The following is a 21,617-nucleotide window of genomic DNA, read 5'->3' as shown; positions in this document are numbered from 1 at the left end:
TGGACAAAAGGGCCTGCTTGGAAAAAATACCTCCCAGAGCTTTGTATAAAAGATTTCCATGAAAATATTTTTGTTCTGCAGTGGAAAGTGAACACCTCCAAAAGACAAAAACTGTCCAAAGGATTGATCGGTGCCACCTTCTTTAGACTGACTCCAGATCTCCTGTGATCACAGAGATTCCTGCTCATTTAACAAATCTAACACCCGGGCCACACCAGCTAAAGTTGCCACGAGGAATGGCTTCATTTCGCAGATGTGTTTCAGTACTACCAGTACTATACAGAAGCAACTACCGTTCCTGCAAATATTTCACAATAAAAGCCTTTTAAAACTCATAAAATCTTTGTGCGGATCCATATCAGGCGACAGATACAGGGTTTTCTTTTTTTCACTTTCCTTAAGACTGCGATACAGGGTGTTAACTACAGTGCCTTGCATAAGTATTCACCCCCTTTGGACTTTTCTACATTTTGTCATGGTATAACCACAGATTAAAATTTATTTCATCGTGAGTTTATATCATGGACCAACACAAAATAGTGCATCATTTGGAAGTGGGGGGAAATATTACATGGATTTCACAATTATTTACAAATAAAAATCTGAAAAGTGTTGAGTGCATATGTATTCACCCCCTTTACTGTGAAACCCCTAACAAAGATCTGGTGCGACCAATTGCATTCACAAGTCACATTTGCAAGTCACATAATTAGTAAATAGGGTCCACCTGTCTGCAATTTAATCTCAGTATAAATACACCTGTTCTGTGACGGACTCAGAGTTTGTTGGAGATCATTACTGAACAAACAGCATCATGAAGACCAAGGAGCTCACCAAACAGGTCAGGGATAAAGTTGTGGAGAAATATGAAGCAGTGTTAGGTTATAAAAAAATATCCAGAGCTTTGAACATCTCTCTGAGCACCATAAAATCCATCATAAGAAAATGGAAAGAATATGGCACAACCGCAAACCTACCAAGAGGAGGCCGTCCACCCAAACTGAAGAGTCGGACAAGGAGAAAATTAATCAGAGAAGCAACCAGGAGGCCCATGGTTACTCTGGAGGAGTTGCAGATATCCACAGCTGAGGTGGGAGAATCTGTCCACAGGACAACTATTAGTCGTCTACTCCACAAATCTGGCCTTTATGGAAGAGTGGCAAGAAGAAAGCCATTGTTGAAAGGGATCCATAAAAAATCCCGTTTGGAGTTTGCCAGAAGCCATGTGGGAGACACAGCAAACATGTGGAAGAAGGTGCTCTGGTCAGATGAGACCAAAATTGAACTTTTTGGCCTCAATGCAAAACGCTATGTGTGGCGAAAACCCAACACTGCCCATCACCCTGAGCACACCATCCCAACAGTGAAACATGGTGGTGGTAGCATCATGCTGTGGGGATGCTTCTCTTCAGCAGGTACAGGGAAACTGGTCAGAATAGAGGGAAAGATGGATGGAGCCAAATACAGGGAAATCCTTGAAGAAAATCTGATGCATTCTGCAAAAGACTTGAGACTGGGGCGGAGGTTCATCGTCCAGCAGGACAATGACCCTAAACATACAGCCAGAGCTACAAAGGAATGGTTTGGATTAAAGAATGTTAATGTCTTAAAATGGCCCAGTCAAAGCCCAGACCTCAATCCAATAGAGAATCTATGGCAAGACTTGAAGATTGCAGTTCACAGACGGTCTCCATCCAATCAGACTGAGCTTCATCTTTTTTGCCAAGAAGAATGGACAAACCTTTCCATCTCTAGATGTGCAAAGCTGGTAGAGACATACCCCACAAGACTTGCAGCTGTAATTGCAGCGAAAGGGGGTTCTACCAAGTATTGACACAGGGGGGTGAATACTTATGCACCCAACAGATGTAAACTTTTTTGTTCTCATTATTGTTTGTGTCACAATAAAATTTATTTTGCACCTCCAAAGTACTATGCATGTTTTGTTGATCAAACGGGAAAAAGTTTATTTAAGTCTATTTGAATTCCAGTTAGTAACAGTACATAATGGGAAAAAGTCCAAGGGGGGTGAATACTTATGCAAGGCACTGTATACATGTGTGCAACTGTTGGGCCTTGGCAGAGGCATGCGCTCTACTGAGAATAAATATGTTATGTTATGTTAACATCTTAAGGTATGTACAACAACAGCGATAGCGTCAGTTTAATGCATGTCAATTGCATGAGTTGATTTGAGTCCTAATATGTATCTGATCCTCAGTTTGTGTTCAGAATATCAGATCCTGTGACTAATTCCTGGTGAAACACAGCTCAAGAATGTAAAAAGAAAAATGTCTGAAAGTACGTTGATACTTGACTTCAGCCCTGATCATCCATCATTACAGTTCCACTCTATGCTCTGTAAATCTTTCTACTTTGAGACCAACAAACTTCCTTTTCCTTTCACCTCCATCCTGTGTATGTAAAAGTGTGCCTGTGGGTTATTTTACCCTAAACCTTTGAAATTGTCATTTATTAAATGTAATTTCATGCTATATCCTAATTAGTTTGTTTTTCGTAACAGCAGTGACACGGGTCACGAGACATATTGACTGTTTTCAGTATCCAAAGTACAATCTAGGATGATGACGAAAAAAGATTTTGCCATATTTCAGAGTTGCCAAAATACACCCAAATTCCCACAGTGTATAGTGACCTTAGCATAGTTTCATTTGCTAATTAGCTCTAAAACACAAGTACGTCTGAGGCAATATGTGGTCATAAACCAAATTTAAATTTTGACCTGATGATGACAATAAAAAAGTAAAGGGAGGATCCAAGTTGTTACATTTCATCCTCTGTGGATCATTAATGTCGAAACAAAATGTCAGGGCAGTCAGTCCAGTAGTTGCTCACATATTTCAGGCGGGACTAAAATGGAGGACAAAGGCATTGTCATCTCCAGAGTCCCGCTGCTGTTGTGGCATGGGTAAGCGTCAAATATCTTAAATGCCAGATGATACAAAAGCCTCTTCGACAAAACGCTCCTTTGTTGTGTTCCATACAGACCTCAGAGCTGTGTCACAGCACTGGAAGATGAATTGCCCTCAGGGTCTTACGGCGCAAACCAGAAGTGAACGCGGTGTGATGTCAGAAGTTCTGAGCCCGCTGACCATCTGTAATGATCGGAGGCAAGTAGACTACCCTAATTGCAACGGCTCATCTCCAGTTTAATCAAAATTCAGGGAGCTCGTCTATAATCAAGTGAAATTAAACTGCTAATATCCCCCCAGTGTTGTAATAATGGAGACATTACCAGGGCTCATCTGCAGTGACTGCGCCTCGGTTGTTTGCTAGGTGGCATTTTCTACAGCGGGAGGTGCTGAATGCTTTTTGACAGGTATTTTTCAGCAGTCATATCACCAAAGTCGATTTATATAAATTACTGTCATCTCCCATAAGAGCAGCTCGCGCAAAACAAATTTCTCGATGCTAAACAGGCTTCCAATCCTCAATGAGATAGTGCATGTAAATTACCCCTTCCTATTTTCCAAACAGTATTGACTGTGACAAAAAGGCACAAGATCATACACGGCAACATTTGTACATCAGCTGCAGAAAACAGCTTTGACTTATGATGATGGAAAGGATGCGAGCGAGAGAGGGTGTCAAATAAAACCCGTATTCCCTTTCACCAGAATAATAAGTAGATAACAGCGTCGTCTAGTTATGCTGAGAGGACATATGAGGGTGTGTTTCCTTGCAGCTTGATTGGAAAATCACATACAGGCCATCGACCTGAACATACAGTGAGAGCTGCAGGTTTCCCCAGACCCCCCACTCACTCTGATTGGCTGGGGGGAGGGAGGGGGGCTCTGTACCATTTTCATTTCACAGTTTGTGATAAATGGGCAAAAGGAGGGGCTCCAGAGTCCAACTGGCAGCGAGTAGCGAGATGTGCTATTCGTTACGCCTTGAAGTCGAGCTCTGTGCTTAAAATTAACACAAACACGAGCAAAAATACAAAATGCAAAGGTTATTGGTTATCTTTGTAGAAAGCCAGAGTTGTCAATGGGAGGCAGAGTGAGGATTCAGCACAAATCAGCACCGAGGTGCACTTTGAGCCCTGCCCACATTCCTGACTGCTGCTGACTTTCACACATTCATAATAGATGAAATCTGTCTTTTATAATTTAACAGAAAAGGGAAACATGCCTTGATAGTGATTTACAGAAGACAGAGCAGGTCCAATTTATTCCAATATGTGATGGGTTTACTGGTGGAAAAGGAATTACTGCGCAGATACACGCCAGGACATTTCTCTTAGTGTTATTCACATTGACATTCATCGATGTTTTGCAAAGTATTCAATCAAAAACTCGCCTGCAGGGCTAAACAAACGTCAATTAATCCAGGTTTCTATAGCAGCCTCTCGAAAAAAAAAAAAAAAAAACGTCCAACTTGTATTTTTGCAGACTGCTGTTCATTTGACACGGCATTTCAAGGGATTTTACAGATCGCTACTTTGTAGAAGAAAGGCAATTAAATGGATTGAACTTTTGAGCAAAAATCATACACTGGAGAAGAAGAAGGAGAAGCTCCATCTTCCAGAGAAAATGACTTCACTTCAGAGAGCTGTAGTCTGGGGTACTGGAAGGATTTTGGTTCTATTTTATTAGATTTTGTTTTTAGAGCTGTCTAGCGCATTCCCAACAAGGTGAGGGATTCACACCAGCACAGGCAAATGGAGACAGTGTGCTGCATGGTCACATGTGGCTACACTGAACCATATTCTCTCTGAGGCAGGTGAAAACAAGTTCTGAGTGAATTTGCGCAGCACGACCCTGCCCACAGGGTGCGCCTTACCATCTCAGAATATGCTGGTTGAAGTGACACTGAAGGAATCCACTGGCAGCCGATTTTATTCGTCTAAAAAGGTCGGATGCGACGGCCCAAAAAATCGATTGGAATATGCATGTAAATCTATACTAAAACGTTTGAAATATGAGGCATGAACTTCGCCTCCTTAAGACCAATATGGAAGATCGAGGCAGAATAAATAACAATAACACAAATGAACCATGTAATCTTTTTGAAAGCTGGGGGGGGGGGGGGGGTCACACCGGGGGTATAGTTCGCTGGATATGTCAGCAAATACACCAGGAATGTGGTGAGAACACTATCCCCTGTGGATTCAGGACTGAAAAACTGCAGTGTGCAGAGAATAAAGTCACTCAATGCACAGCAATTTATACCCAGCACACATTCATTTTTAATGAAGTATAATAAGTCACAGCGCCAGGGCAGAAATGCAATCCCCAGCCCAGATGATCTAACAACACTAGACCTTTCTCACAGAGCAGATCCCCTGACAGTGCGGGAGTGTTTTCAACACCTCTGAAAAAACAGACATATATCCAAGGTGTCTGTGTCTGTCTGGTAAAAACAGGACAGAGAAAAAAATATGAAAAACCGTGCTGCTCATAACTTACCAAACCACGCAGCAATGTGGCCGGATGCTTCAAAATTGGTGTCCTTCTTCTCAATGTTGGTCATTTTTATATTTATTAAATTGAGCATCACAGGTCATGGTTTGGTTTTTGATAGAGCAGAATGAAATATCCAGCAAGTCTACATGCTGCCGGAGTGAAAAACCTGCATTTGAAAAAGGTGTCCAGCACTTTGCTGGTCAGGGTCCCTGCTGACTGAGCTGTAAAGGAGACAGTGATGAAATGTAAAGAGGGAACAGGAAATACCTTTAACTGTGACGCTTCCTGTGCTGCTCGCCACGCCAAACTGGTTTCTCGCCACACAAGTGTAGAGGCCTGCATCGGATTTGGTTGCGTTCCATACCCGAAGGTTCCCGTTTTCCAGAATGGAGACCCTGTAGTTAAAATAAAATAAAAATAAATACTTGTAACAGAAAGATTCAAGTGTGCATACGGTGTAAAAGTTTAACATGGGACTTATTTAGCAGCAAAATGACTAATACAGAGCAGAGAACATTTCTCAGTTTCTCTAATTAAGTAATGCGTCTTTGCAGATTAGAACAATGTGGAATGTGATTGTATATTTTCAGGGATGATTAATTCAGGACCTGCCTTCCAAGATATCTGGGACAACAGTGGAAACGTGCCCTTTATACAATGACCACAAGTGCTTCAAAAAAAGGTCAAAAGGCCTTAAAAAACCTTGACATTTTCTAAATAACAAGCAAAAATGGAAATTGTGCCCTTGAAACCAAGGTACTGTGGGAAATCAAGGGTGGACTGCGCATCAAAGTATGCTGAATTTTAATTATCTGAGATGCTGTGCTGAATCCGCAGACTGTAAATATGAAACAGCGTCAGCCTGATTGCGAGTGGAGAAAATGATGTGTGGCCGGTAAATTGCTCCGTTCATCTATGGATGAGTTCACCACGATGAGTCAAAGGAGTCACAGAGAGCACCCACCGCTACATGGTACGGAGCCTTTTAGAGATTCAAGCAACCAAAGAATTAACTAAAGGGAAGATGTTTTTCTCTTCAATTACAGTTCTTTATTCAGCCACAAAGGCACATATGTTATATTGCAGACGTATGGAAGCACGTGCACAAACATTTACAGCTGCTCTGGTGCACTTTGTTAGAGCCCCAACCCGCTCAAGGTGATAAAACCTAAAAAACTAATAACAAAACTTATTAGATATTCATATATCATTCAGCTAATCATGCTGGTTTGGTAGTTGTGTTGGAAGCCCACAACTTGATGGTTTAGTCCAACTCTTTTTCTGAAACAATGGACCAGAGTCTGGTTCAGGCAAATGCTCTGATTAGTCCACTATTCGCTCCCTGTTCGGACAAAGTTAGTGATGACCTCATCGATATATGGAGCATTTAGCAGCTAAAGAGCCTTATATTCTCCTTATGGGTTGGTTGAGACCAAAATAGAGCCACAAGGAGATTTAATTGTTTACATTGATGATGTGACCGGAAATGCAACTACAAAGAAGTGCTAGAGTTGCTCCATGTTTGCAGCATGATTAAAAATACTATAGGTAACTGCTTGAGTATGAGATTTACAGCCATCCAGCTGACAGATCATTGGTTACTCCTTTAACCCCTGTTCTCAATTTAAAACCTTCTGGAGCTACCTTTTTCAGATTTTTTCTGACAGGGGCAAAAATGTTACTCCCTCATATCACTTGAAGCTTCCTCTACTGCTTCAAGTTGATTGAGCTGCTAGTGGACAGTGAATGGATGATGCAGTCCGAGCTCAAACAGGGGAGTTCAAAAGTCCTGGTGGAAGTCTCAATGTCAGATGGTGCAGAAAACGGTTCATCAGTTTTCGCTGTTATGTTATGTGAGCAAAGCATTTTCCTGTTTGCACCAGTAATGCGTTTAACTGGGTCTACTTGAGGAGTGCAGCTGACTCAGTCTGACACAGTGTTATATTCTCCCAGTGCTTCCCTGTCTTCATCAAGCCTTTGCAAGTGGTGGAAGTGATAAGAAAGTGCAGAGACAGTACAAGGAAATCTGCTTTTAAAACCACATGGTGCTGCTGAGTGGAGACTTCTTGGTTTAAATGAGGCTGAGATTTAAAAAAAAAAAAGTGCTGAATGCAAAGTTGCCAACAACGACCATCAGTTACATGGGGGGCATATCGCTGTGTGGGATGGCCCACAGTTAATGACATAAAACCTGGAGGCAGATAAATTTCATGAAAATGGCCCATTTAATGGCACCACAGTCCTACAACCGACCATAACCCTGAGCAGAGTAAGCACAATTAAAACAACCACTATACGTTAATTACATTGCATCGCTGGTGCTCTGTGCGTACAGCCGAGGTTGTCTGATGAATCACATTGTCTACAGGAGAATGTGAATGTAATAGTTTTTCATTACTGTAAGCTTTTGTCTTTTTTTGAATTATATTTTTTTACCACATACGCAGTTCTTATTCTAGTAGAATGACAATAAGTTGAGGGCACACCTCTGTCCAGGTCAAGCGGTCCTGTGCATGTCAATATTATCTGGATCGGCACCAAATGTTACAAATGCATTGATGGCAACCGCATAAATATATATATTTGCACATCATTTCCTGAGAGTCTGTAAAAAAAATGACTAACAATTGAATGGATGGATTCTTCCCTGGCCAATGCTACCAAGTTTGTTGCAAAAGCGTTCAGTTCTTTTTTGCGTGATCCTGCCAACAAATTAACAAAAACAAACACGTCGACATGGACGGAGGTAGCTAACTGGTATTATCAAAGTGAAAACAAATGGGAAGACCTATTTCAACAAGAACATTCCCTGACCCAGTTCAGGTCAGACAGCACAAGCCTCGCAGCAATAACTCAACATAACTAAATACCTGCATTTGTGCACCGAGTTTCGTACATCCACAATCCCCTTTTCCCCAGGGACAAAATAGCTGTCATGTGACTCGTGGGCCATGCATCTTGAAGGAGGAAGCTCTGCAGGGAGCGAACAAGTGGTGTTGCACATGAGCACAATAGCTCTTAGAGAGAGTTAAATCCTCTGCAGCCCTCCTGTTGAGCCAAGAAAGTTCTCTGCAGTTCACTGCACTGTCTACCGTCTTTGAACCTTCATGTGAAGACTGCGGAGGCACTTCCATTTCACCTACACCACAGAAAGAGGAGCAGGCCGGGCGTCAGCGTGAGTTTTCATCATTTTAGTCTCAAGCTAATGGAAGCGCAGATGAGGTCGAACACAGCAGAAGTCAACTGAGGCATGGCAGTGGTGAATAAGAGATGGAGGCGTACCATTAACAAATTTCAGTTTTGCTCTTGTCTTCCCCGCCACAGCCCAGACAACATGTCTGCGCGGTTTGCCCATTATGTGAGGAGACATTTCCCACCTCCATCCCGGGAAGCCGGCTGAGGGGCAGGTATCAATAATTCACAGGTGAGATGAACACAAGTGCCACTCCTTTCATCCGAGCCTCACACGGCTTTAATGGACATGGCAATAATTCCCCTAAAAGGGGGCAATTATTTTGAACACAGAGAGATGGCCAAATGCACTTGTGTGATCCTAAAAAACACAGGTGTGTATTTTGGGTGAGATCAAGCCTCTGAGGACGGTGGGGGGGGGGGGGGGGCTGCGCAGCGTTGATCCTCTCGCTCTGTGACAAGATGAAAGAGACAAATAACATCAGTCACAGAGCAGCTATCACGGGCACTGTGAAGTGAAAATCGCAGGAACGAGCCTAGTCCAAAGTAAAAGCCTGTTTTTTGTTATTTCCTTACATTCTCTTTGAGACACTGTTAACAGATGCAGACATTGCCTTTTTGTAAGCTTCCTCACTATCAAAAAGCCACTTGAAAGCCTGTTTTGATGTTTCAGTCAGACATATTTTGTCTTTGATCTGTTTGATAAAATTCAACATTGTGAGAGGAAACTGTCACAATCCAAATAATGAGTCACGGGAAAAAAAAGGCAAGAAAATTGTGCGTTGAGAGCAGCGGCTTTGAACTAAGTGTGGGCCCGGGATGTGGAGCGACTTTCTAATGTCAGCAGCGGGAGCCTCACGCTCAAATAGTGAAATGTTAGCTCTCTTTCAACATAAACACACGAACCGGCTGATGGCGTCGAAGAATAGGGGGACACTCGTAAGAATTCAACATGCAAACAATATGCGTAATCATAGATCAGGTTCTGATTTGAGGGTTCTAAACAGGGCCGATCATGAATACTCAGCGACTGTCAGCTGGCTGATTGGTAGCATGACTGCAGGGTGGAAGCGTGTATGCGTCTCTACTTAATTAATAGGGTAAATAAAACGGCTTGTGAAAGCAGGGGTTAAGATTCTATCAGGGGAATTACTCAGCCATGCGACCACAGGAAGAGAGATCGTGACAAGCTCATGGTGATTCCGCCAAATAATTAGTCTCAGCTAAGGCTTTCTATACACAAGGATTATTGCCTCAGTGCACAGACAGCTCAACTCACCGCTGCAGCAGACACTCACTTCCAAATACCAGTTCACTTAATGGGAGAGGCGAGTTTGAAAAAAGCACTGCTGGGGATGTGTTTGATATTGTGTTTGCCCGCCGCTGTAAGCTCACAGATAAGGTGAGCTGTGTGGGTATGTGCATGTTACTATTTTCCGATCCGCGCTGACCATCATCGACCTACCTGCAGGGGATGTTTCTAATCATAATTGTATCAAAACGTCAGTGTTGCTGCTAACAGCGCTGGAGGCGAGGGGCTGTAATGTGGCGAGCTCGCGGAGAGAGAGGCGAGGTCACCACATCCTCTGATTCAGGACAAGGGGGTGGGACTCGACTTCAGGTGTAGATCTATGCCTCTTGACTGCTTTAAAAACCCCGAAGTGCTGCTGCGGTGGGGGGGGGGGGGGGGGGGGGGGGGGGCTGCCTGAGATAAATTGAAAGGCTGTCCCTCCTGAGGTTCCCCACAGTGCGCTGCGCTGGAGAGAAACGGCCTTGTCAGCGGCATAAATCAAGCCCAGCTGCGCGGCGTGGACCCGTGACGCTGAAACCTGCCGAGCGCAATGCAACCGCAGTCCAACTTCTCAGATGACGTTATGCAGCATTATGACTAAACAAATGCGCCTGCAATTTCCTTGTGCAGGTGTCAATACGAAGGGTAACGGGCAATTAGAGACAACAAAGCATAAGGTCTTTTGTTGTTGTTCTTTCGGAAAACAAAGTGATTGGCTGATGCTGGTGAAATACGGACACCTGGGCTTTTTCTTTTTTGACAATTCTCCAATACAGGTGTAATTGATATTGATTTTTGCTGTACGCAGACCTGTACCATTAACTCTCACCTTGTCACATGGATCATTAGCTGCAGCAAATGATCAGAGCTATACCGCATGAGCTTATGATCGGCTATGATTAGCCGATTTTGAATTTTAACGCTGTAACAGAGATAACTAACTCAAACCATTCATTAAAACTGTATCAACATTCAGCTACATCAGCTTAGCTGTATTCAGATGATTCCTTTTAATCCTTTTAATGTTTATTTTATAGTCAATTAGTCCAACAATTACGAAAAAAGATTGTTATCAATGTCAATATTAGTATGTTGACATTAGCAACTAGCTAAAACCACCATAGGTTCTTAGCACAACAGTAGAGATGCTAGCTCTGGCTGTAGACTTAGCATGTACCAAAGGTGATTAAAGTTGCTTAACTACATGTCTGCTGTTTATCCATCCAAACTAAATACCTAAGTCTAACCCTAAACCTAGTTCCAACCCCAAAACAGTCCATTACAGGGGGTTCACAAAGTAAGGACCAGCCAAAAGGTTCTCACTTTCCCAAAAAGTCCTCACTCCTTTGGTGGTGGGCTGGTCCTCACAAAGATATCTGTACAAGAGCAAACCACGGACAGACAGACACACACACACACACACACACACGCACACACACACACACACACACACACACACACATTGACGCACACACACACACACACACACACACACACACACAACACACACACACACACACACACACACACACACACACACACACACACACACACACACACACACACACACACACACACACTATGACAAGGTGAAAACAATGCCAACCCTCCTGTCATGTCTGGTAACAAGCTGTGTCAATACACTTTGTATTATATTATATGTATTAATATTACAGTAAGTCCATACCTGGTAGTTATAACAATTAATTTACTAAAACTGTGTAGACAGGAAGCTTCAGAAACTAGATGCACACGTCCAAAAGTGGAACTAGATAAATGACTGCAGTTTCATAAAACTGTATAAGACAAAAAGATTCTCTTTAAATCAGACTGCTGATGTCTTATTGCAGAGAGAGCACCAGATGTGTTGGGTGGGTTAGGTTAAAAGTTTTCAGTGAAAAGAAAGAAAGAAAAAGAAAAGATGAGCTGCGCTTTACATTTGTTTGTTTGTTCAGTATGATCACACAATAGATTCCTAGCAGCCAAAATAAGAAATCGAGATCACTCCCTCAGTGTGAGAAGTTATTAGGGAGCTCTCTTACGGTTTACTCCACCAGTCTTTGAGTGGGGAGAAACTACCGCACCTTCCAATCCATCAAAGCTCAACAACATAACAAGTGCCTTTTGAGACGAATGTTGAGCGCCTGCTTTAAGACGGCACAAATGATTAGAAATGATTGACAGAATATATGCGCTCATTCTCCCAGTATCAACAACGGCCACCTCTGCAGCACGGATCAGGTTCATGTGCCGTTTCCATCTATTTGGCTCCAGTACCAGTGGAGCAATTTGCAGGCGATACTTGAAATGACTTTCCTTTTGGTTCATGGTGTATTGACACTTGTCTCCAAGGCACCAGCCAGCACTAAAGCCTCCTTGGCAATATGGTGGTTTTATAAAAACACGGCCAGGGGACAGGGGTGCTGGGCCGCGACGCACGTATTAATCTCTTACTCTATGAAATGCACACTACCGCGACTGCTTCAGTGTGTCTCCAGTGTGTATTTCCATAATGTAAGCAGGGAAATGACAAGTTCCTCCAGGTAGCCTTAAAAGCTAGGATGTATTACTTTTTTTGTAATATTATTATTATTTTTTGATAGGTACAGCCAGCATTATACACTCTGTAACTGCATTAGTCCATGGTACAGTTTGTTAGACCATTTGAATATTGGATTTTCCATTCCAGGAATTGGGCACCAGATTTATTTTGTAAATAAAAAGAAAGGTTTAACCTCAATATTCATAATGCTGGGATAAATTAAATTAAATGAACAACACATTTTGTTATCTGGTCTCACTTCAACAATAAAGTGAAAAAGTGCTCAGGATGACATAATGTCCCGAGGCATGAAGATATTGTTATGCCTATAATGAGAAAATAAGCATAAAAAACTGTTTTTCTCCCTCTCCCTCCCTCATACTCTCTCCCACACACACATACACAGACACACACACCCAGCCACAGACACACACACACACACACACACACACACACACACACACACACACACACACACACACACACACACACACACACACACACACACACACACACACACACACACACACAAACATGCACGCATGCACACTGATACACACACACACAGTCTGCTGTCTAAGGACCTTGGTGCAAATGAACCCTCTCAGAATTAATGTTATGTAAATGTGCATTTTTTATAGGTAGGTGTCTTAATGAAGCAGGCTGATTGAGAACATCTTAACTCCCGTCTGTGGAACATGATGTGATTGTGTTGGTAATTTCGGCTGAGAGGGAATTTATCGGCCTGGACCACACAGGGGCTGGTGTATGTACTTCCAGAAGGATTCCTTTAATCACAAATTGCTCCCCTGGTTTAGTTCCCTTACAGAGATATTCATCTCTTCCCATGTGCTGAGGTATCCCTTCAGGAATAAAGAACACACACATGTTCCACAGGAAATTGTCTGAGGAACCAAGATGGATTACTCATGCTGCGCTGGCGGATTCTCACTTTGAAAAATGATATCTGCTACGGTCTAACAGATAAAAATAATCCTGCCAAGCAGTACATGGGATTCGGACGAATAAAGAGGGTTCTGACCTAATCTCAGCAAACATCTCAGAATTCACTTTATCTCTGGTCTGAGATTTATTTGAGTTGAGTCAGTCAGCACTAGATTCTTTCAGAAACAGGTTTTACAACCCGCTCCCCTCCTCCTGAGAAGGAAAATCTGGTAATTAAGCAAACATAGAGTCTGACTGATGGAAAATTTATAGCAGCACGTGATGTGAAGTCTTAATGGATTGAAGGATATAGCCTGTCAGTGAGTGATGCAGTGGGAGGGGTACAGCCAAAATAGCTGGAAGGTGAATTGATCTGCTAATTATTTTGATGGTCTCTAAATACAACAACAAAATCAATTAATCCCTCCGATCGTGACCTGTCAAGCAAAGGTCAATGTACTGTAAAGTCAGTCCATCAGCAGTCGGTCCTTGAACATGGGGCACTATAGGACCAGAAGGAAAGAGGCATCAGACACATGGACAAATACAAAATTTTGAATTTAATCGAATTACATTTTTCAACTTTTTAAACCTATTGGTCACTGGTCTATCATAAAATCAAGAGAATGCATTCACACCCTTCAGGCCATTTGAGAAAATAATGTTACTATATTGTATTTCAAAACCAGACGTCTACCCTAATAATCAACTGATCACTAATCAATTTATGTAAAGTTTAGCATTTTAAATTTAAAATCTAATTAAACTATGATAGCAAATTCTCATGTGGATAGAAATCATTCTATTTTGAAAAGACCTTTCAAAATTGTATGGACGTGGATTAAGAATTCAAGTAAAAGACAAACATAAATTAGCACTATTCTTGTACTGTAGTAGAGAGCTAGTTGATCTCAGTATTATAAGTATGACGAGGACAACTGTAATATTAGATAGATAATCTATCCTAAAGTAAAAAATGTTTAGCCTGGTAATATGTTTGGTAAAGCAAGAAGAAATGTGACCAGCTGTCCAAGACCACCTCCAAATCTGGTGTGAGTGTAGAGATACCTCAAATGCGTTGGACTCAAAACTATATTAATCATGTAAGACGGATGTTATTGCCATGCGTGAACATTGCTTTATACGACGTTGTGACTCATAACATCTTCAAGTTCTAAAACATCTTTCACAAATCGTTGAACTAATCCATACTTAAAAAATCTACCAGAATTTATTGCATAAAATAAAACAAAAAATCTAATTTTAGAAGATGAAATAAATGCCAATCTCCTATTGCCCAATACAGGCACATTCCTCTAATGCATCCCTGGAACTCCACAGAAAGCAATGTGAATCATGGATGGGCTTGTTGTTCATCTAATCTAAATTTATCTGATGATCACATCACGTCAGACACACGGTGCAGCCCCCCATCCCCCCATCCCCTGCTTAGAGCAACACATATCAAAATAGTGATTCATATTCATCTGAAGGGAAGTAACATTCTGGGCACAATAAGCCAAGGCTTGGATACATCGTGAAAAAGGACAAGGAAGGAGAAAAAGCTACTGCTATGAATCTTTGAATATTGCTAGGATATAATCAAATCATTTTAGGTCATCTGAGTAAGCCAGTTAGTTGTAGCTGCTCTGGGTTGTTTAAATGAGTCCTTCTTGGCATAAGTTGGCATATCTGAATGCCATTGTCATGCCATTGTCCTCAATAAAACACTGTATTACTTTGATTTCTAAACAAGCTATTACCTAAACTTCCCTCCCAAAGAAATTTAGGACTTGGTCCCTGCCCTCTGAGGTTTTACAAAACCAATGAGATTTATCCCCCCCCACTGAGCAGCTCTAACGCTAAGACATGTTTGCATAAACACAACGTTTAATCTGCGATGCGCGTGTGTGTGCTCATAGGCACCTCTGAACAGTGTGTTGTCTGCTGCTGTCAGGATCAGCAAAGCCTTAATCCTCAGTTTGCTCCCATTCCTGGCGAGGGGGGACTCCTTCATGTAGTTATTCTTTAAGCAAAAGCCTGGGTGGAGAGGTGCAGGCAAAGACAAAATGAAAAGCGCCAGTCAGCTGTCCACAGCAGCCTTGTCAGGTCATACACCTTTCCTCAAGGCAAAGTAATGAAATAAGCCCTTCTGGGCACATTAGCTCTCGGTAGCCAGGCCTGGCATGGCACACTCACACCGCTAACCTCCGCAAAGAGTCAGGGCTCCACTTCACAAGCAGATGTTCAATTAGAGGCAAATGAGGTAAGCAGAGATCTGATGGGAAAGTGTGAAGTGACATTTACATGTGATAAACAATGTTTTTAATAAGTATAACAGCATGCAGCCGAAGAATGAGGCGACTGAAATAGCAACACAGGGCCATCCGCTCGCTCAGATCATTTAATCAGCACCTTTATTAATACAGCTGTTTCCATACAGAGCTTATTAATTCCAAGTCCTCACAAAATTAAGCCCAGAGACATTTGACGAGACTCTTATTAAAATCCCCTTGAAACAGAACAAAGGCATCGCGGAAAGATGGGGAGATAGGCGATAAGTAAATTAATGCAAAGTTGGCTGCTGTGCCTCCGCTGCAGTTTTTGGCGCTCTCCTGACACTGGTTCTTTCTGGAGTGTGTCTGGCAGAGCAGATGGGCCTATAAATGGAGATCACTCTGCGAGACATCTCTTCATTTACGTGACATCCATGCTTATTTGCTCTGCCAGCATAGGAGGGACATATATATATATATAATATGCAAGAGGGACAGTTGTACCAGTGGGTAATGGACTAATCAACATACACGACACATGCTGCAAGCCTCCTGCGTCTTGTTGTGAGCCACTCAAACATCTGTCGTGTTAAGCTCATACCTACACCTCCGATATTAACAGACACCACTTAAGGCTGTAAACACACCTAGCAGATTATTTGAAAAGTGCTCCAGGCAACTGAGTCATGGCCACATCCCGCGATGGTAATTTCTCACGCTGACTGATTCATACGGCACGCTCGCTACTTCAACGTCTCTGTCAATAGTTTGGCAAAAGTAAAAAAACGAACTAAAGAGCTCAATTCATGACGAGCGATAAAATAAGAAATACGGAAGGAGGCAGGGGCTGACGATCGAGCCAATTCCTCACCGGCTTTTGATTTCACAAGGGAAATGGGGCCATTTTGAAACCATTGGCCAATTAGTGTGTCAAGCTGCACGGATGTGACCATTTTGAGGTTTGATAGTGTTTTCTTTATAACATCGGTAGGTGTCATTTTGACATATTAAAACGTGAAATCATTCCGCAATGAGAGATGCAGCTCAAAGAATGACAGCTGTTGTTATTTCATAGACTTTTAGGTGGGATTGGATCGAAAAACAAAGTCTTTAAGCCTCGTCTCTCCTTCAATTGTGTTGCAGGTAGATTTACAAATGCCATAAGAAGATGAAGACACAATCTATTCTATGTTAATCTGGAAATCACATATCCAACTTGAACCTACTCTGGATATTAAGTTGCAGATATCTTTTACTTATTCAAAAAAAATCCCACTGGATAGAATACCACTTTAACAATGTGGTTCATACCCATATAGAATAGCATTACGCATTCTTTGTAGTGTATAATTTTTTTTTTATTTTCAAGTTAAGATTCTTTATAGTGTGACTTCCAGACTTGCTCAGCCCTAAAAGTGTTGAGTTAGCCAACTGTGAGCAGCAGCAGTTTCTGAAAGATCCTGCGACCTGCTTTTTTTTCTGGAGGAAATGAATTCCTGATGAGTGGAAATCACCGGATGACATCTTTACTACAGGAACAGGCCAAGGACAAATTCATCACTCAACCAGCCAAGAATCACCAGTGTCACAGATGACACAGAGAAACTGAAAAAAAAAAAAAAACGCACAACAATTGAAAACAAGATGTAAAAGAAAAAAGCTAAACTATAACTCCAAGAAAAATGTACTCTGAACACGTCCAAGAGCCAGGACGTAGGAGACTGATAAAACCACTGATTTATACTCCGCTAAAATATTTCATGTTTCTCTTTTTTATTAGAGAACATTTTTCAAGGATAAGGACTGTCTGCTCTTTGGACTAATGCTATTTCTACAGGAGCCGTAAATGTTTTGTTTTTCGAAAAACAAGTTCTGGATAATGGGAGTTCACCTTAGAGTCCGGGTCATCTTATGTAAGGGCCCATGTCATCGGCCTACTTGGGCCTCCTAAGGTACATATGACACAGTCCACATTGTTTGGACACTGACAGGCCACAAGTATAGATAGAATAGCTACTAATGAGAATTACTGTTAAGTATCGAAGGAAACTCAAAAGTCTTACAAGTGAAAAATATCCAAAATCCTTAGTTGTATTGCAGCCTCATGGGTCCAAATCAGTAAACAAATAAAATAATAAATGACACCTTATAAGTAAAATTGTTTCAACAAGTTACTTTTAGAATAATCCTTTTTGTGATGCATTGTTTCCAAACTGCAGCCGCCCCTCTGACCAGTGATACCAAAAGACAATCAACACATCTGGTCAGGAGATGGTGGCGTAAGCTCTTTTAGTCCTGACTCTTCAAACGGCCGCAGTAGATGGTGATTATAATTTAATTTATTTCATATGACAGGTGACATTGGTGTTAGAGATATTATTGCGTGGCCCCAAGATATGAATCTGTTCTTTACTGACAACAACAGGAGAACTGAACTTTGTTTTCGTCACAGTGTTGCGTTGCTTAGAGTCAGTGCATACAGTGTAATACTAAAGCTCTTTATAGAGGCTACATTGTGTGATCAAGTGCAACACTTCACCTCTACCACAAAAATGTGGCCACGAGTTATTAATCTCATTCACGCGTCTTGATAATGCCTCATAAAAGTGCAATTGTTAAAATCTAACAATGAAAGAACCACACAATAAAAACATGAACACGAAGTTGGAAAACCACACAGTAGAGGACTAGAGATTTTTTCCAGTTTGAACGTATAGCTTTTTAAAGGTGTCCTCAGAGACGGCAGATCTTATCTGCCTAGGTGGAGTGCTCCATAGTGTCGGAGCCGCGGCTTCAACTGCACTATCACATCTTGTTTTGAATTAAATTTGAGGGACAACTACTAGTGGACCTATAGTGACCTGCTGGCCCCAGTAGAATCAGGTCAGAGCTGTGCACATGTGGCTGACCATGGAGTGCTCTATAGGTTGGAATGGACTTTAAAACGGAATCCTCAATATAATTGGAATCCAATGTAAAGGTTATAGGATGTGGGTCATCTTGCAGGCTCCCTGTGAAAGTGTTCTCGAACATTTTAGATGCTCCAGAGACGACCTGGTGAGGCAGGTGAAGAGGAAGTGGAGTGGTGGAGTCTGGATCATTCTACTAAGTATAAATGATCCTCTTCAGTTCAGGTTGTTATGCAACTGGCTTCAGTCTTAAACTATTATTTATGGGAAAGATAAGAACGGGTTAAGTATCTGATGTGTTGCTTGAAATGCATCGCTCCATCAAAACGACAACGAGATTTATAAGAGTCAATTTATCAGCTAGAGAAAGAAATACAGCACATTGAGAAGAAGTGATGCTATCTGCCATGTCAGATGAATTTGAGTCTAAAAACCACTGAAGAATGAGGTGTTCTCCTACAAGATAATGATTTCTGTCTTATCATTTCACAACCAACCCAACCAATAAGGGCTGTTTCTGATCAGAGGCCAAGCAGGCCACTGAGACGAGGGTTGCTGTAAGGATTCTTGGCAGCAATGAGCATTTCAAAAAAAGGAAAGAAGTAGATGAGATTCATCAGGACCTTCCTGATGATTAATGAAAAAGGTGATAAAATATGTGACTCTAACTTATTGACCTCAAATTGATCATTTCAACCTTCCGCTCTCTCTTTTTCATATAATCAGAATTATAGAAGAATCATACACCAATCACCACATATAGCTCTATTCTAATTTTAAATCAAGGAGGAGCAAACTGTATTCATTTTACGATGTCTGCATTTCAACAGTTTTACACTACTCTTCCTCTACCTTTCTCCTCCATGTGCTGTGGGGCTGCACGACTGTAGTTGTTTTGAAACAGCTAATCTGGGGTAAGAAAGGGAGGTGGAAAAAACTTTGAACAGTTGTTACCTTGGCAACCAGCCTCCTGTACTCAGCTTGTTCAAAGATGTCACTCAAACAGTTCCAGTCCCAAGTGCACAGTGACTGCTACGGCTAACACCGGTGCAGCGGTTCACACAGGTCCCAGTTTCAGTGGGTTCGTAACAGCAGTAGTTTCCACCTTAATCGAAAAGGGGATGTAGATAAAGTATTCTCATCGAATAATACATTCTTTTTGAGTCAAGAATTATTAAGAAGAGGAGTCCTTCTGCAGCCGAAGGTGCACAACAAACAAAAGCCATGTTTCAGTTTCCGTACGGCCATTTAGAAAAATGAAGATCTGCGAATATTATAGTTTTCTGTGTGATGCTGACTAGAGTGCAACCCGGGTAAAATGTTCTGTCTAAGCAAACCAATGCTGAGAGAAAACTAACTGAGCCCGACCAGAACCAGGTTTGTGTCCAAATCCAAACACTTTAGCTGATTACAGGCACGAGCAGGGTAAAAGATGATAGCCCTGTCAACATGACCGAACACGACCCAAAGCAGAATGTTATATGAAATGTTTGTTCTAACCTGGCCTGACTTGGCCCACTTGGGTTGTGTGTCCACACTCAGACCCAGAAATGCCTCATATAAAATGTTACTAGTGAAAGAGCGAACAGCTGGCCATGAGTTATTCATGGGCTATTAATGAATGGGAAATTCGCTTTGATAAGAATCATTATATTATAAAGTAAGCAAATATTTTCAATTAGTTTGCATATTTGGGATGTTCAATAAATAAAATCAATACATAAAACAAATTTCAAACAGATTGTACATTGGTGTTATGCACTTAACCACACAGCATGATGGCATTTTGACTGGGCAGCAGTTTGCCAGGCACATTTTGTTCTTGGAGTCTGTCTCCTCTCAGCAATTAGAATAAACATAAAGGACTCGATTCTGCCTCCCCACGAATCCAGCCCACAGCAGGGTTCATAACTTCCCCCCATTCTAAACAACTTATTTGAAAAATATGATGCATAACCCAGGGAGAAAAAAGTCACACATTATAATAACAGAAAAAATAAAATTTTAGCATTTTTAGGATTCATTTATTCTGGGTGTGTGACCTTTTAAGATTGTGCTTACTCAAAGGAATTGCCATGGATACCTGGGGCATGCTGAACTTGTGACTGTCATCAGCAACATAAAACTAAAGCATTACACCCTCTAGTTTTGATACACTACAGTATGCACCAATACAAATGACAACGCAACATGTATCCGCTGTGCAAGTGAGGAAACACTGCAGCATCAGAGCGCCTGAAAACAAGAGTGGGGGGGGATTTATCACAGCCACACCCAAACACCTTCTTCAAGGGATTGAAAAGATCCAGCGCAAATATTTGCATGACTGCCAAAGCCGATCGAGATAAACACTGAAGGTGTTGAGCATTTGAGTGAGGAGGGAACAACATGGGGAAGTCAGCACATCCCGCGGTGGCTCATGAGAGGACAGTTGAGTGAGTGTGCCTGGCGTGAGCAGCCTAACAAACTTGGTTTCTTTGTGCCATTGACATATTGAAATGGCGTGTTTTTTTTAGGCTGCTCTCCCTGGCTGGCACGGCACACTTTACACTCTCATCAGCAAGACCTGCTCTGCTCTGCGCTCTCAGCTGCTTTGTTCCAGCTGATGTCATCTAAACCTCGTCCCTGCAGGGTTGTCTGGGGTAGATAAGACATCTCCTCCCTCCACCGGCCTCCTGCAGGAAAATAAAAAACGGGGGCTGCTGCTATGAAGATGGATTACACAGCTGGTGACACTAGTTCCCTTCCTGCTGAAGCCACGGTGGAGTGCTAGCGCAATTAAGGCAATTAATCTTCCACAAAAGGGGTTCACATGTGCCTCCTATAGATTTACACCTTTCCGTACAGGTGCATAACCAAACAGACATGCTCAGACATGCATGCATCCAAACCGCGTACACGAATAAAAATGCTATAGCGGTTTCTGGGCTTCATATATATATACAAAAAAATCTATTAAAATTAACAAGCAAGAAACTTTACTCTTGTGCTGATCACACAGTTGATGTATGAGACCAGGATGTTATTTGTTTC

The 21,617-nt window shown here is 41.9% G+C and overlaps 1 protein-coding gene across 1 annotated transcript in view; it reads right to left on the bottom strand.

The window, feature by feature from the left end:
- The window catches only part of cntn4 (contactin 4), a 157,438-nt gene that overhangs the window by 15,104 nt on the left and 120,717 nt on the right, over positions 1–21,617 (bottom strand). The window contains exon 12 of the mRNA XM_053446502.1: positions 5,697–5,824. Within this exon, the coding sequence (XP_053302477.1) occupies positions 5,697–5,824 (128 nt within the window). The remainder of the gene's footprint in view (positions 1–5,696; positions 5,825–21,617) is intronic.

The sequence above is a fragment of the Pleuronectes platessa genome, chromosome 2 (genome assembly GCF_947347685.1).
Source record: "Pleuronectes platessa chromosome 2, fPlePla1.1, whole genome shotgun sequence".
NCBI classification, from domain to species: domain Eukaryota; kingdom Metazoa; phylum Chordata; class Actinopteri; order Pleuronectiformes; family Pleuronectidae; genus Pleuronectes; species Pleuronectes platessa.
This window is presented reverse-complemented; position numbering and strand designations above follow the sequence as displayed.